General features: G+C 38.4%; 1 protein-coding gene across 1 annotated transcript in view; it reads right to left on the reverse strand.

Annotated features, from left to right (window-relative positions):
* Sptlc1 (serine palmitoyltransferase long chain base subunit 1) overlaps positions 1–15,548 on the reverse strand; it is a 75,869-nt gene extending 60,321 nt beyond the window's left edge. Inside the window, exons 1-3 of the mRNA XM_004870049.3 lie at positions 15,359–15,548; positions 13,032–13,139; positions 12,200–12,294 (exon numbers count right to left, since the gene is read on the reverse strand). Of these exons, the coding sequence (XP_004870106.1) occupies positions 12,200–12,294; positions 13,032–13,139; positions 15,359–15,415 (260 nt within the window). The 5' untranslated portion in view covers positions 15,416–15,548. The remainder of the gene's footprint in view (positions 1–12,199; positions 12,295–13,031; positions 13,140–15,358) is intronic.
* Between the last annotated feature and the right edge of the window lie 205 nt (positions 15,549–15,753).

Consider the following 15,753-nt stretch of genomic DNA (forward strand, 5'->3'; position numbering starts at 1 on the left):
ATCTCTAGGGGAAGTAGTCCCTCTTCTTTTTATAATGCTGACCAGTGAATGTGTCTCATTTGTTGTCCATGTTGGTTCCTTGGTGTGTTGGCTCCTGGAGGGCTGGTGCCCTAAGGGAGGCCTGGTCTAACTGCCTACAAGACATCTAATTAACTTACCTGTCTACAATACAAGGACTTGAGTTAGATCCTTGCGGGGGGCGGGGGGGGCAAAAACAAAAACAAAAGAATAAATTTCAGGAAGACATATAGTCAAGCTGCAGAATTCTACAGATAAAGAACCTTCTGAAAGTCATCAAAAAAAACCCTCAAAAGATTGACACCAATTAGACTGATACCAGTGTCACCACACCACAGAGGACAGAAGAAAAAGGGTTTTCCAAGGGCTACAGGAAAAACAACTGCCTACCTAGGACTCATTACTTGCTAACTGTCACTCAAGGGTGTAAAACAAAGACGTTTTTCAGTAAGAGAGATTATCTTCTACAAAGTCCCACTGAAGGATATAACAGAGAACATATTTTAGGAAAAACATTTTAAGCCCAAAGAAGTTGTACAGATAGATTAAGCAATAAGTACTCAGAGATCAGCAAAGAAACTAATACAATAGTGCTTTGGTTCACAAACTTGTTTTATGATTTTGGTTGTGAACTAAATTGGTCGTGAACAGAATCAAATATTTTTATAAGATTTAATGTCATTTGATGTGGAGTTTGTGAATGGAAGCAAAATTCTGCTGAACACTTTTGTTCATGAACCAAACTGTATGCCTGTAAAAGTAATGTAGGGAAAGGGGTCTGTAAACAGGGAAAAGCCTCACTGGGCTTTCTGGCTAATCCTAACTAGAAAGAGTTAAAGGTTCAATGGACAAAGCAATTAGCAAGACAAGAAGAGAGACCAAGTGGCTGAAGCCAAGGCAGCTGCCCCTCACCCATCTCCAATAAGACAGATACAAAGGAGCAAGGGGCGGCTACTTAAAAGAAAGCTCTTATTATGTGCACAGACACACACACACTCACACACACCTACAGGTCTATATATCATGGTACCTCAGATCATATGAACTTAATTCTTCCCATGATTCTGGTCCCAAGCTGAATTGGACGAGAACCGAGTCAAATTCCATGGTCAGGTTCAATGTTGACTTTATGGGGAAATTTGATTTAGTTTTTGTCCAATTCAGTTAGGACTAGAATCATGGAAAGAATTAAGTTTGTGAAGCGAGGCACCACTGTACATATATACACACAGGTTATGGCAATTTCCAGCTAAGGTGAAGGGCCCTGGCACCTGATAGAAGCAGCCGGGAACAAAGGGCCAAAGGGCCCTCCACCTTTCTGGAGTCCTCCACCTTACTCAGCAGGGTAGCTATCTATCTTCTCCCTTTTCCCTCTTTCCAACAGTGTCCAATAAAGTGTTTTTCTTTCCTTAAACTTTCTATCTTTAGTTTCCTACCGACAAGAAATTGACAATCCGCAAGCAGCTCAAACAAGGACAGCACTGGAGCTGGAGCTGCAGCTGCGGTGCAGTACGCACACCTCCGAATGAGATATATTTTGCTTCCCTGACTGGGAAATCAAAGGGAAAATTGCAGGACATGGTGAGCCAGGCCCCCAGTGGTAGGCAACAGGCCTAGTCAGCAGTCTTTTTCCACTAACCAAAAAGGCTCTCTCTCCTTTGGAGACTGCTAAGAGAGCGGCATAGCCTTACGTTCTGCACTGGGGCTCAAACTGGCAGCTGCAGTGGTACATCTAAAACTACAAACCATGTGGTTTCCCAGCCCTTTATTCTGAGCAAAAGGGGGATAATTATGTGGCTGGAGCCTGCCTAGTGGGCTTTACTTTCATAGAAACTTTAACTGGACCTCCTGCCACTTTGCACTTTTCTTTCTTTTGGAGGAATGTTTTTACTAACTCAGAGAAAGAACAACCTTTACTCCCAATTTGTCTCTTTCTGTCTTTAACAGTCCTCTTCCTCTCTCCTTCATGAATGCCGCCCCAGGCAGGAAGGACTGAGAAGGAGGTGTTTTGTTTTGTTTTTTTGTACCAGGGATAGAACTTGGGACCTTGCGCTTGTGAGCTGATAGGGTTTTAAAATGGATCCATTTCAGCATAGGTGATGTAAGCAGATCTAAAAACAATTTTTACAGAGCTAAAAACAGCTTTTTAGAAATCTGCAGAGGTAGATGGCAGTTTTAGTCAAAATGGACATTGAGGGAGCCAGGATCTGCCTTCTCATCAAGATTTTTCTCTGGAACATGCCACCAGGCTGCCAAATGCTAAATGAGGGCTGGAAGTTCCACTGCAATTACATAGTATGAACCTTTGTTCCTGCTCTATGTTTCAGAACTTCTCCATTCAGAGTCTTAAAATTAGAAAGCAAGTTCAAAGAAACCAAGGCCATCCCTGAATGGCTTTTACATGCCATGGTTTCCCAGTACATCTAAACAAAAAAGGAAGAAAGAGGGCTTTATGGGAGCACTCTGCGTTTGAAGTGTGGTGCGGGCATTGTTACTAGGGACATAAAAAAGGGTACTAGAACCCTAGTCCAATTCCCAAGGAAGAAAGACCCATCAAGGATGCTGGTTCCAAATCCACCCCTGGGCATAGTGCAGACAATCCCTGGGCTGTAGGGGGCCAGGGCAGGAGATTGAGGCTGCCATCAGACCTCCTGGCAAGATGGGAGATTTCCTGTCTTTCCTTTAAGGTAAGGCAGGAAGAAGAAGTGTTGCAAGTAGAAATCTGCGACAGGGCAGACTGCAACCTGGACGAGCCATCTGGGTCTAGACACCTGCAGCAGGACAGGCTGAGGGCTCGGCAGGCCTTCTTCCCCTACGCTGGCCTTGGAACAGAGGGAGCCTCGGCACCAAGGGACACCCAGAGACAAGGGGACCCTCTTAGTTTTCCTTTTCCTCCAGAACTAGACCTCCAAAGTTTCAAGCCCAACACCACAGCCATTTACTTATGCAGAGCAAGGGGAAATGAAGCAGGATCTGGGGGTTTGCATATGGGGTTCTGACAGTCAGCTCTCTTTTTTATTTTTTCATATTTACTTGGCCATAGCTTTCCAGGAGCTATGGCCATGCAGGTACTCGAGAGATGTTAGGTGAAGGGCAAGCTCCCTTGTGATCTTCATATCACTTAATATAATGATATCATCACGATTGTTAGGCTAAAATGTTATGTTGCCCTTCATCTCAGTTTTCTTTGCGAGACTTTAAATTGTTATCTGTTAACATTCTGCAGTGATTCAACTTCTAAAATAACCATGATTGGTAAGGAAATAACAGTTCCCTGGTCAAATTATGTATTTCAAGGTACCTGATATCTAGATAAGATTATAAAATTAAACTGCACTGATCTGTGTGTTCAACAAAGCTTGGAGACCAAAGTTAAAAACGTAACTGGGGTAAGAAGACAGCCAATGTTAACTAGGACTCAAGACATGAGGGGACCTTTTCTTCAGGATCCTACAATTCTGGTGAGTCCCTCAACCTCCTGACCCCAGAACAGAGGGACCGCAGAGGACAGGAATCAACCAATGCACAGTGTGCTAAAAATGAGGGTCACCAGAGACAGAAATGTCTCCCATGCTTCCAGAGGAAGCCACATGGTCAGGCAAGGCCATGATCTATCCTGGTGGCTGACGCTGACACAGAAACTTCGAGGAGGCTCTGTACGTGGTTCCAAAAGTAATGCCTGAGGAGACTTACCTGACCTTGATATATAACAAGAAGGAAATCTTGATTAACACAGGTTTCACTTTAACCTGGTCTTGAACACCCAAGAGAGGAATATAACCAAAGACATACAAAAGTGATAGCAATATAGGATCAACATAGAAAGGGGGCTCCAATCACTGACTCCTACTGGTAGTTTCTAGCTATACCTGTAGATAGGCCTAAGAGCCAGCTAGTTATAATTGCTATTCCGATCCCTTCAGAGCAATGTCTAGACATGGCTCCTTCCCTAATCTGCGTTTCCATCCTAATGCTCATGATTTGGTCATATGTGCTTTAATTTCTTGTTAAACTTTGTTAATTTTTGTCTAGAGGCTGCCAAACTCCAAGTGATCACGCAGAAGAAACCCACAGTAAATGTCGCAGACTCCTTCTGCTGAGCCCCATGGAAAAGCTCTTATTTAGTATATAAAAACACACATAGCTACGGATCTATCAATCTATCTGTATTCCCACTCTGGGGCCACTATTCCCTTACCTACTTTCTAACTCAACCTTGGATGGAAGGTGTCTTCTAAGCAGCCTATAAATGCCAGAGATAAGGCCTGAAAGGGCCAGAGAAAATAAAGTAAAGAGCAGTTAGGAGTGTGTATGCAGATGATGGTGGGGCTGGCGTCTTAGGGCCTGGAACAGCCAGTTGGTCATGGCAAGTTCCAGCTAGGGGAAAGGGCCCTGGCACCCAACCAATAAAAGCAGCCATGAACAAAGGGCCCACAGGTCCTCTATCTTTACAGAGCCTACTATCCTGATTCATCAGTGTAGCTATCTTGCAAATATCAAATATACCTAGTAATGTATTTTCAAATTAAGTAACTTAAACAAAAGAGATGAAGCTACATTGTGGCTGATCTCTACTGTGGGTAATATTGATCTCTATTGTCTCTTTTTCACTCATCTGTAAATCAGACAAAAAATGGCTAACACTATGAATTAACTGAACAATAATTGATGCAATAACACATAAAGCAAATATGCAATATAAGTTTTTGTACCTATACTACACAATATGGGTGTAACATTGCAAAAGCTTATAATAAAGACACAAAGCAAATTTCAAAACAAGCACTAGTATCCTTAGAAAGGTTATCACCCAGAACATGTTTTCTGATCATGTGGTAATAAGTTAGAAATCATTGAGAAGAGGAAAGTTAAGAAATCATGCTTTGGGCCAGAGTTTTAGCTCAGTGGTTTCACCACCTGCTGCACAAGTGCAAGGACCCGAGTTCGATCCCCAGCACCAAAAAAGAAAAAAAGAAATCATACTTTTGTCACGGTAAAAAAAAAAAAAAAATCAAAGTGAAAATAAGAAAATATTTAGGTCTCAAAGTATAGATTAGAGCTGCAACAGGACCTAGAAGGGATTATACAGCCTTAAATACAGATACAAGAGTTCACTGTCCCCTATCTGTAATCGTAAAAGCTTGCAACAAATGAATTTGGTTCTAAATCTGTCCTAAACTGAAGTGAAACTATTTACTGCTTTTACTGAATGGAAATATGCATATGGGTTGCTGCCCTGGCTTCATGAGAGTGGTTCTGTAATAAGGAAGACATAACAAAACCAAAAAATTCTGAATTCTCACTCTTAGATTTTTGGGAAAGAGACTGTGAATCAGTACTAGAAAAGATTTAAACAGTATAAACTGAGCGTTCAACTAAGTTAGACAAAGAACAACGTGAATGGAAACGATGCACAAAAAATAACAGCATACTTACTGAAATAAAATCACATAATGATTTTAATAGATGCAAACCTAGGGCTGGGGATTTAGCTCAGTGGTGCTGCGCCTGCTTGGCAACACAAGGTACTGAGTTTGATTCCCGGTACCAGGAAAAAAAAAACAAGCAAAACTAACATTTTACAAAGTCCAACATCTATTTATCAATTAAAATTCTTAGAAAACAGACCACAGGGGGATGTTCTCACATCAGTAAGACTATAAATCTAAAATCTATAGCTATTAAGTGGGAAACAATGGAAGCATTCTCTCTAACTAAAGGAACAAAACAAGGATGCTTGCTATCTTTACTCTTTAGCACATTACTGAAAGCCAAACCAATCCTATAAAGACAAAAATATAAGTGAACAGCGTACATGACAATGTATGCACCCAACATGAGGTCACACTATCATCTGCTGATCATTGGTCATCATACATGAAAAACTCAATACAATCAAGAAACTACTGGAACTAATGGTAAGAATAATATACAATATGTAATAAAACGCAAACTATTTAGAAAAAATATATAAAGGCAGGAATAAATTATGAGATGTATAATATTCATTTGAAGGGATGCCTTAACATTTCAAAGTTTTTTAAATCTGCCCAAATAAGCTCTAAACTCAGTGTTATCTCAATTAAAATTTCAGCAAGATTTCTAGAGATCTAAAAACTATTAGTTACAAGGAAGGACAAAAGTTCAAGAACGGCTAGATGAACTGAGAATTAGGGAGAAGGTACTTTACAGAAAGCAGCAAATATTTCAGACCCTGCTAACACCAGGTTTGGCATGGGCTCAGGCAGGCAACGAGCCAATGAGAATCTGAAGCACAAGAAAACTGGTGCCCATACAGTACAAGTACTTGGCAAATAAGGGCAAATCATTAGGTTACATGTATATTGTTCTCCATGGATAATGATAAAGTTGAATGACCGTGTTCAAAGGTAAGTTCCAGACACTACAGAACCCAAAACACAGAAATCCAAAGCAGAAGAAAATGTAGAAGAATGTCTTTGTGACCTTGAAGTAAGAAATTATTTCTTAAACATATAAGCTTTCAAATACACAAAACATAGGGTCAATGTGGATGCATTTGACTAAGTTAAAATAAAGAAATTTAGTTCATTGAACGATACCAAAGAAAAAGTTAACAGGTGATACAGATTTATTGTATTTCAAAGAATGTAAGAGCTCATCAATTGAACTTTATCTACCACTAAGGAAAAACAGTAACAACTAAAATGTAATGATTCTTTGCCATGTAGAATTTTTTAGTTTATATTTCATAAAAAGTCGTATTAGGCATTCTTAGACATAGATTTTTGTCATACTTTTATACTTATGAAAATAAAAATATAAGCGACATAAAGCTGTAAAGACATCCTTAAAACCTCTTTACCCAGTTCTGTCCTTCTCTGCTCAACCTTGTGTTTACAATACTCTCCTCTATACTATAATGTTAATGTCACCAATTCTCAAGTTCACTGTACACAGTGGCAACCACATCACGAATGCCACTTATGTTCATGGCTAACTGATTTTCAACAAGACAATTCTATAGGAAAAAAATTCTCCTTCCAACAAATGATGCTAGGATAACTGTACTTCCATGTATAAAAGAATGTAGTTAAAATCCACCCTATACCATATATAAAAGTTAACTCAAAATGAATCACAGAACTAAATGCAAGGGCAAAACCTATATAATCTTAAAATGAAACAAAAGAGTAATCTTCATAACCCTAGATTAAGCATAAACATTTTTAGGTATGACACAAAAGCAAGAGCAACAGAAGGAAAAATAAACTGGACTTTATGTTAAATTTAAAAACTTCCGTGCTTCAAAGAACACTATCAAATAAGTAAAATAAAACCACATAGAATGGAGGAAATATTAGCAAATCATGTATTTGATAAGGAACTGGTGCCCTCCAAAAAAGAAACAACTGTTAAGACAACTCAATTAAAAAATGGGCAAGTGATTTAAGTAGACGTTTCTTCAAAAATATAGAAATGGCTAATAATTATATGAAAAGATTCTCAACATCATTAGTCATCAGGGAAATGCAAATTAAATCCACAATGAAATACCTCTTTGATGTACTAGAATGTCTATCATAAAAAAGACATTATTGCAAGTGTTAGTGAAAATGTAGACAAACTGGAATCCTCCTACACTGCTGGTGGGAATGAAAAATGATAAAGCCACTTTGGAATGCAGTATGGTGGTTACTCAAAATGCTAAATATAGTTATCATACAACAAAAGTATGTATATATCCAAGAGAAATTAAAACATGTAACCATATGAAAATGTTCAAAGCATATCATTCATGTACGTATTTTTATATTCATGTATTTTATTTTTCATATACTCTTAAGGAGAACTAACCCAAATGTCCGTCAACTGACGAACATATAAACAAGTGACACATCCACACAATGGAACATTATTTATCACATAAAGGAAGTGGTGACACATGCTACAACATGGATGAACCTTGAAAACATGCTAAGCTCAACGTAAAAGGTTACATATTGTGATTCCTTATATATGAAATATTCAGAATAGCCAAATCAATACAGAAAGTAGATCTGTGGTTGCCAGAGCATGAGGAACAGGGAGGGAGGAATTACTGGAGAGTGACTGGGATTTCTACTGCAAGAGATAAAAAAATGTTCTCGAATTAGTGATGAGAACTGTATACTCCTGAATATACTAAAAACCAGGTTCACTGTATATTTTAAAAGAATAAATTTCATGGTATGTGAATATCTCAAAGCTGCTACTTAGAAAAAAATCAATTCAAGATAAGTAAAATTAATATGAATAAAAGTAAAATAAGTAATATTAATATGAATAAAAGTTCAAGTAAATTCAACTCAGTACTTTGTCAACTTAGTATTGAATTCAAATAGGTATTGTGTAAATCAAAGTAACAATAACTCAGTGCTTTATCAACTTAGCACTGAATGAAAATAGCTATTGCATAAATTAAAGTAACAATTTACCAATATTAACAAAATCATCCTTTGGATAATTTTCACAAACAATTTACATAGTAATCTTGAATACAATAAAAATATTCTTCACACTGAAAAAAACTGATACTAAGGATCAGCAGATACTGAGGTATTTAACAGACTAATAAAAACAGATAAAATAATCAGTATAGTGTAAAAGGGTAAAATGAACAATTTTAAGATGTGTAAAATTTACCGTCCACAGTCCACAGATCCTTCTTGGGAGTTTATCTACAATCTACTAATACAAGGGAGGAAACCGAGACAGGAAACAGCCAATGCCAGAGAGCACAGAAGGATCTCCTGAGCTTCTGATCATGGGGGAGTACAGGGTCACTCTGTACAGCAGCGGAGCTCAGCAGCCAGTTAGGCTTGGAGCAGCACGGCAGAGGGCTCTGAGAAGGAAAAAGAATCCAGTAGATAAGGGGTTTCAACAGTCTCAATAGAGATCTATACTCCTGGAAGAAGATAAGGATGAACCAGACACTAGTACACAGAGCCAAGTAAGTGAGCAAAGGGAAGATTAACTCCAGGGAAAACATAAGTGTACAAAAAAAGAAAGCAACAGCCTAAATAATGCATGAAATTATATAAGTTGTAAAAACGTAAATAATAAAGCTCTGTTCCAACTCTGCACAAAGGCCCCAGAAGGGCTACTACAGGCCTGGGAGAACAAGTGTGCGTATGTTTTTATATAGGCAGTCTATGACGAATGGATACAATGAAAACTGGAAACTAAAGGAAAATCATCAGATAACAAACAGCGTAAGCAACTTCCTTAGAAAACGAGAGGGAATACCAGAAAAAAAGCACAAGAAATAGGGAGTAATTCCTCCAAATAGAGAGTAGACATCTGGACTAAGGTAGAGTGGTAGGTATATTTTGAAAAAATTTTGAAGTATGATATGCCTAACTAAAAGAACCTATCAGAAAAGTTTAACACAGTAACTGACAAGAGAAGTCATAGATGATGAGTAAGTATCTCATAAAATTTGATACTCTGATTCAAACAAAAATTTGCCTAGCAAACTAGGAAAAGAATGGCTGTAATTTGACATAGATTATCTTTCAACATCAAGTACAGGACAAGATGGCTACTGACACCACTCTTACTTAATACTGAATGGAAAGTGTCTTAGCTAGTACATTAAGGAACAGAAAGAAAAAGACTCCTCTCATACCAAAAAACTCCCTGGTACTCAGAGATAATATCTATTAAAATATACGCAATGTCAGATTCCTGGGTGTGGCATTGCACAATAGTTATGTAAGACATTATCACTGTAGGAAACTGGGTAACAGGTATTCAGGTGGTGTAGTTTGGATCTCAGATATTTCCCAAAGGCCCACATGCTGAAGGCTTGGTGGCCAGACCATGGTCCTAGAGGAAAAATGGTGGACCCTTAGGAGGTGGAGCCTAGTGGGAGGAAGTTACGTCACTAGGGTGTACCATTGAAAGGGACATTCGATCTGGCCCCTAGCGTTCTCTTTTTGCTTCCTAGTTGCCATAAAGTGAGCAGCCGCATCCACCCCATGCTCCCCACCATGATGTACCTGGCCACAGATCTAAAGGCAACAGGGCCAAGTGATCACGGACCAAAACCTCTGAAACTGTAAGCCCAATAAGTCTTTCCTCTTTTTAAATTGTTTATCTCAAGTATTCTGTTACAGTGTCAAGAAGCTGATAAACACAAGGGTCTTTGCGGATTTTTTTCTTACGACATAGGAATCTGCAAATATTTCAAAAGAAAAGTCAGAAAAAAAGATAAGCCAAGTCTTTATGATGAAAATTATATATTTATATTGCAGGAAATAAAAACCCAAGTATATAAATGACGAACCACATACAATGGTGGTAAGATTTACAATCAGTGAGATACTAATTCTCTGTAAGTTAATCCACAAATTCAACAAATATTTCATAAAAACTCAAACGCCTTTTTTTGGTCAAATCTGATAAGCTAAACTTAAACTAGTGAAGAATAAAGAGCAATAAAGCCTAGCCAATTCTGAAGAACAAGAAATTCTAAGGGCTCATGCCAGTCAAAATTTGTTATAAAGCCGTGGCATTTATAAGCAAGACTCTGGTATATGAAGAGACAAGAATTCCAAAAGAATAGATATGTCAGAAATGGATCCTTAATAAGGGTATTTGGTACAAAATGGAAGTGAAATTTCCAGTAAGTAAAGAATGGAATATTCAACTAATAAGACAGAGACAACTATCATAAAGAAACAGTCAAATCAGACCTTAGGGTAGGGTAGAACAGAATTTCTTAATTCCTCAAAAGACTAAGGTATAAAAGATTGGTAAATTTTTTCACTTTCTTTTTTCCTGGTACTGGGGATCGAACTCAGGACCTTGTACTTGCCAGGCTGGTGTGGTGCCACTGAGCTACATCCCTGAAACAAGACTGGTAAATTTTAATTGAAACATGTACCTTTTATAAGATTAAAGAGATCCATAGAAGTAAAAACTCTTAAATTAGAAGTAGAAGAATATAATTAGGAAAATATCTTGGAATACAATTTTTAAACAGAAAACCAAATATTTACATATTAGCAAATATGTAGATGACAACAGGTATTTACAATAAAATTATAAGTATGTGCAAAGGAGAGACATCCACTACTTTCAAGACAGAGCTTATCCTTTATGCAAACCAAGAGTAACCTGAATTTATAAAGTTTTCTTTTAAAAAATATATTTGAAATATAGATAGCAAAATGATAATGCTTATTAACTAGTGGTGGATATAAAGGTGTCTGTTTTCTGCATATTTAAAATACTTCTTGATTTAAAAAAAAACACATACTAACGCAAAGATAATATAAGAACTAAAAACAGATCAGAATTGGAAGCTAGGAGGGAGGGGGCAAACACATATACTAAAGCAAAGGTAATATAAGAACTAGAAATAGATCTGAATTAGAAGCTAGGAGGGAAGGACCATAACTGAAGTTACATAATTCAAATTCTCGAGGTTAACAGATGTTGTGTATAGCTGAAGAACCAAGGAACAGTAGTCTCTGCAGGCTATTAATATCTACAGTTGTGAATGCAATTCAGAATAGATCTAACACCAGAAGTAAACCAGGCTGGGGAAAAGCAGAGTCTGTTGCCTTTCATTTTAAACGTCTCTGAACATTTAAAATATTACCATGTGCTTACATTAGTTTGGGAGGGAAAATGAAGAAACTTTAATGCCCAAATCCATGACTCTCCTATCACCATTAGCTCAGAAGCTCCTTCTCCTCTCTCTGGCACTGGTTGTTTCCTAAAATGGTTTTCTCCCTTGTATTAGTGGACTACAGAAAGACTCCTGAGAAAGCCTAGACCATCCCTAAAAAAAAAATTCTGTATGTGAAACAAATACTCCCAGAAATTTCTGGAAGTAACTAACTGCTTCAGTTAAAAAAGGAACACTGCTGGGACCAGTGGCACACTCTGTACCTCCAGCTACTTGGGAGGGTGAGGCAGAGGATCACAAGTTTGAGGCCAGATTGGGCAACTTTGTGAGATTCTGTTTCAAAATAAAAAATGAAAAAGCCTGTGGACATAGTTCAAGTTGTAGGACTAGGTGCTTGCCTAGCACATGACAGGCCCTAGTACTGGGGAAGAAAAAGGAACACTACATAAACCAGTATACTCTTCAGCAAATATAGCTACAGGAAACCAAACACAAGTCCTTCAAGTAGCAAAATCCACTTACCCTGAAACGATGTTGTAGTTGAAAGCAGGATGATCTTTGGAGATAGGAGGAACCAGAGGTTCTGGCTGCCACTCTTCAATCAATTCCTCCTTTTCCTACAGGACAGAAGGAGTTATAACACACCATCGTGCTCATGACTTTATCCTGATTCCAGCCATATCTAAACTATGTGTTGGAATGGAAATTCATAATGAATACACTGCCAAAACCCCCTATCTAGCTTTTGTAGCTGGAAGGAAACAGAATCCTTCTCTAGTTTTGTGTACTTACCACCTTCACCTCTTTCCTAAAGAGCTGAAGTCTTTTTTGAATGCAGGGTTTGGTATGTAACTTCACAATCCCCCCTGCCCCCTTCACGCCCTGAAATCAGGAGCTTGCGCTTATGAGCTAGACTTGGCACTACTGAGCTAAATCTCTGGCCTGTAACCCAACAATTTAAGAAACTTCTATTTTTATGCTCAGGATTTAATTTTTCCTCTTATACAACACATTCCTTGAGATGGGGAGTAGGTTGGAATTTTCCAACTCAAATCTCTTTTGTGAAAGACCACCTGAGCAACTAATACAACCTTCATTTGGACAATAAAAATGCGGTTACTGCTCATGTGTCCCTCAAATCATCTGTCAGGCTGCCCTTTACTTCCAGCAAAGAATACAGATCAAAATATGGCATTCCTTTGAATACTGACTTTCTCCATATTTTGTCTACCTTTTATTTGATTCCACTTGATTTCCTTACATGACAGAAAACATTTTAATATAGAGTCACCACAACTTTTTTTGAAAGATGCAAGTTATAATCACACATCTAACAAAAAATTTAATTTCTTACCTTGATTGTGAGATCAGATCGTTCTTGTAATTTGTATGTTTTAGAGAAAAGAAGTCTGATTATCCACAGTATTAGAATTCCTTCTAAAATAAGATGGTAAGCAGGAGCCTAAGAGTAAAAAACAAAAACATATATAAACACTTCAAACCCTATACATAAAATTTAGCAAACCTGTACATACTGCTTCTCATAACCTTTAACCTATTACTTTTTACACATTACTTTCAAAACTCCCTTAATGTCTATTCATTCCTTTTCTCATTGTTAACAATAGGCAATCTCTCCTTTACATGAGAAACTTCTATTACTTTGGCTTTTAAAAGTTCTTTAGGAATAAAAATGTAGTTGAAAAAGTAAAATATGACACAGAATCCCAGTATTTAACACAATATAAACTATTAGATCTTTCAGTTAATTTAAATACTTACCAGTAGGAAATGATTGCAATAAAACATTTCACAGCTGAACAATCCTTCTATCACCTCTAACTACTCATGGATAAGCTAAGAGAGTTAGGTGAAAACCAGCTTCCACAAGTCTTAAAAAGTTTCACACAATGTACATTTTCTGTATTCCCAATAAATCTCCTTAAATCCTTCCTGGAATATGGAAAAGGGGGCAAATTAGCTTTAAGTGCTTAAAGGAATAGCAGTTCTCTTTTCTACCAGTCACCCAAAAGCATATTCTGTTTTCCATGTCAACACAAACAAAAATATCTTAATGAAATTTACTGTCACAGATCTTTGTTCAATTTTATGTTTTAGGATAAAGAGTAGGCTGGCTTATGTGGAAAATTCCAGATATTAACTAAACCCCCAGTCAGTTGGTAGCGGGTTGCTCTACTCCAGTGGGTTGTTACTGGAAAAATCATTTAAAAATGGCAGTTAGAAACTTAAATTATTTTCAAGCATCAGACAAAAAGAAGTGATAATGATTTACCATAGTTTAAAAACAAAACAACCAAGCCAGAAGCTGGAGTCTGGTTAACTGCCAACAAACATGTGTGTAAATTTTCAGGCCAAAGCACAACTTTAAAAGTACATACATATGCTACCCCTCCTCCCTAGCTTTTTTTTGGGGGGGTGGGTACTATACAAACGTCCTCAAATTTTACAAAGTACACAGAAATTGGAAACACATCAGAAATCTCTCCTTAAGATGATTTTTAAAATTTGCTGATCCCTTTAAATATAGTTCATTTAGGAAGAAGTATAATACTCTTAGTTTTCTCAATAATTGGAATTTAGCAGATATCATTAAACAGTCCACTTCACATCATTACACAATTCACCTCACAAAGAAATCACTCTAAGAAAAGGTGAGGAACTACTTGAGTAAATTAATAAAAATCACAAACGCCACTTCCTTTAGGCCTCAGGAACTTTCTCAATTCTTCCTGTTGGTCACTTTCAGGGTATAAGAAGTTCCACTGTTACTTCAAAAAGGGGCCAAACATGTAACTGAAAATTAATGCACTTCTGAAAAAATTATTTATGGTTTTTATCTAAATCACTATAACTAACCTAATGTTGTCTATGAGGACAGGAGAGGGCCAAGTATGCTATCTCCAGTATTAATCAATGAATTCTGCCTGGGTATGTCTTATAATGGAAGATACTATCATTTTCTCCCAGCGAGCTGCAACACTGTTTCCAAAGAAGTTATCAAAAGAAAAGTGAAATTTATTTTAAATGAATGTAAGCCCTGATATAGAAGATGCAGAAGTTCTACAAGAAAGTCCAGGGTGTTAAATTAATAAGCATTCTCTTAATACTGACATTTTGATTTCATATTATCTCACATATCTGGGATAGCTAGCCTTTCAAAGTTAACAAGCAAAAACTAAACTATTTTTCTAAAAATGTATTAAAGTAGCTGGATCTTTGCAAGATAGAAAATGGGATGCATGTGCGGAAATGACAAACTATTTCATATTCGTAAACACTAAATCACGCGGCTTTTCTAACCTACTACCCTCTCCCAACCCCCACAAAGAGTATCCAGTTTATCACAATCTCTTCTCAGATAATTTCTTCATATTTCCTGAGACTTGATTCCCCTAAAACACCTCCAGATTGAGACTTTAAAGCTCTCCAACCCGCGCCCCCTGCCAAGTGTCGGGGCACTTTCCAGCGCCTGGACAGGACCTGCTCCGATGAACCCCTCCCAACAGCCTAGACTCGGTGGCCGGAACCGGGAACTCGGGGAGCCCAGTCATCCAGGACCGCCGTCCGTCGGGGCATGACTCAGTGTCGCTAAGTTCTCCGACCACAGATTCAAACGATCCGTCATCCACTCCCCAGGGCCGGCGAGGCCGCGGAGCCCACCTCGTAAAGCGCCTGTACCATCTCCACCAGTACCCACTGCTCCGCCGCGGTCGCCATGATCACGGATTTCCTTCCGGGAGGCGGGTAACTGTATGAAAAATAGTGCCCGGCGCGGCGCAGTGACGTATGGACCCCCTCGGGGTCAGGGCGGCCGATCACTAGCCCTGCCTCCTGACGCTTGCGCAAGCCAGAGGCTGGCGGGAAGGGAAGAGCGCCGCTGTGTAGCGTGCGGAAGTGTTGGCGAGCTCCGGAAGCAGCGCCTGTACCTCCTGCCACGCTGCTCTGCAGAGCAGTAGCGAGAGTCCTGGTTAATGGCCCTGAGGTTGGCGGTTAGTTGGGCACAGACGGAAGACAGCCACAACGTACGTGGTCCTTGCTTTGAAATTACTAGTCCT

The sequence above is a fragment of the Heterocephalus glaber genome, unplaced genomic scaffold (genome assembly GCF_053883595.1).
Source record: "Heterocephalus glaber isolate CG9 unplaced genomic scaffold, H.glaber_assembly_v1.0 deba00000621, whole genome shotgun sequence".
Classification (NCBI taxonomy): Eukaryota; Metazoa; Chordata; class Mammalia; order Rodentia; family Bathyergidae; genus Heterocephalus; species Heterocephalus glaber.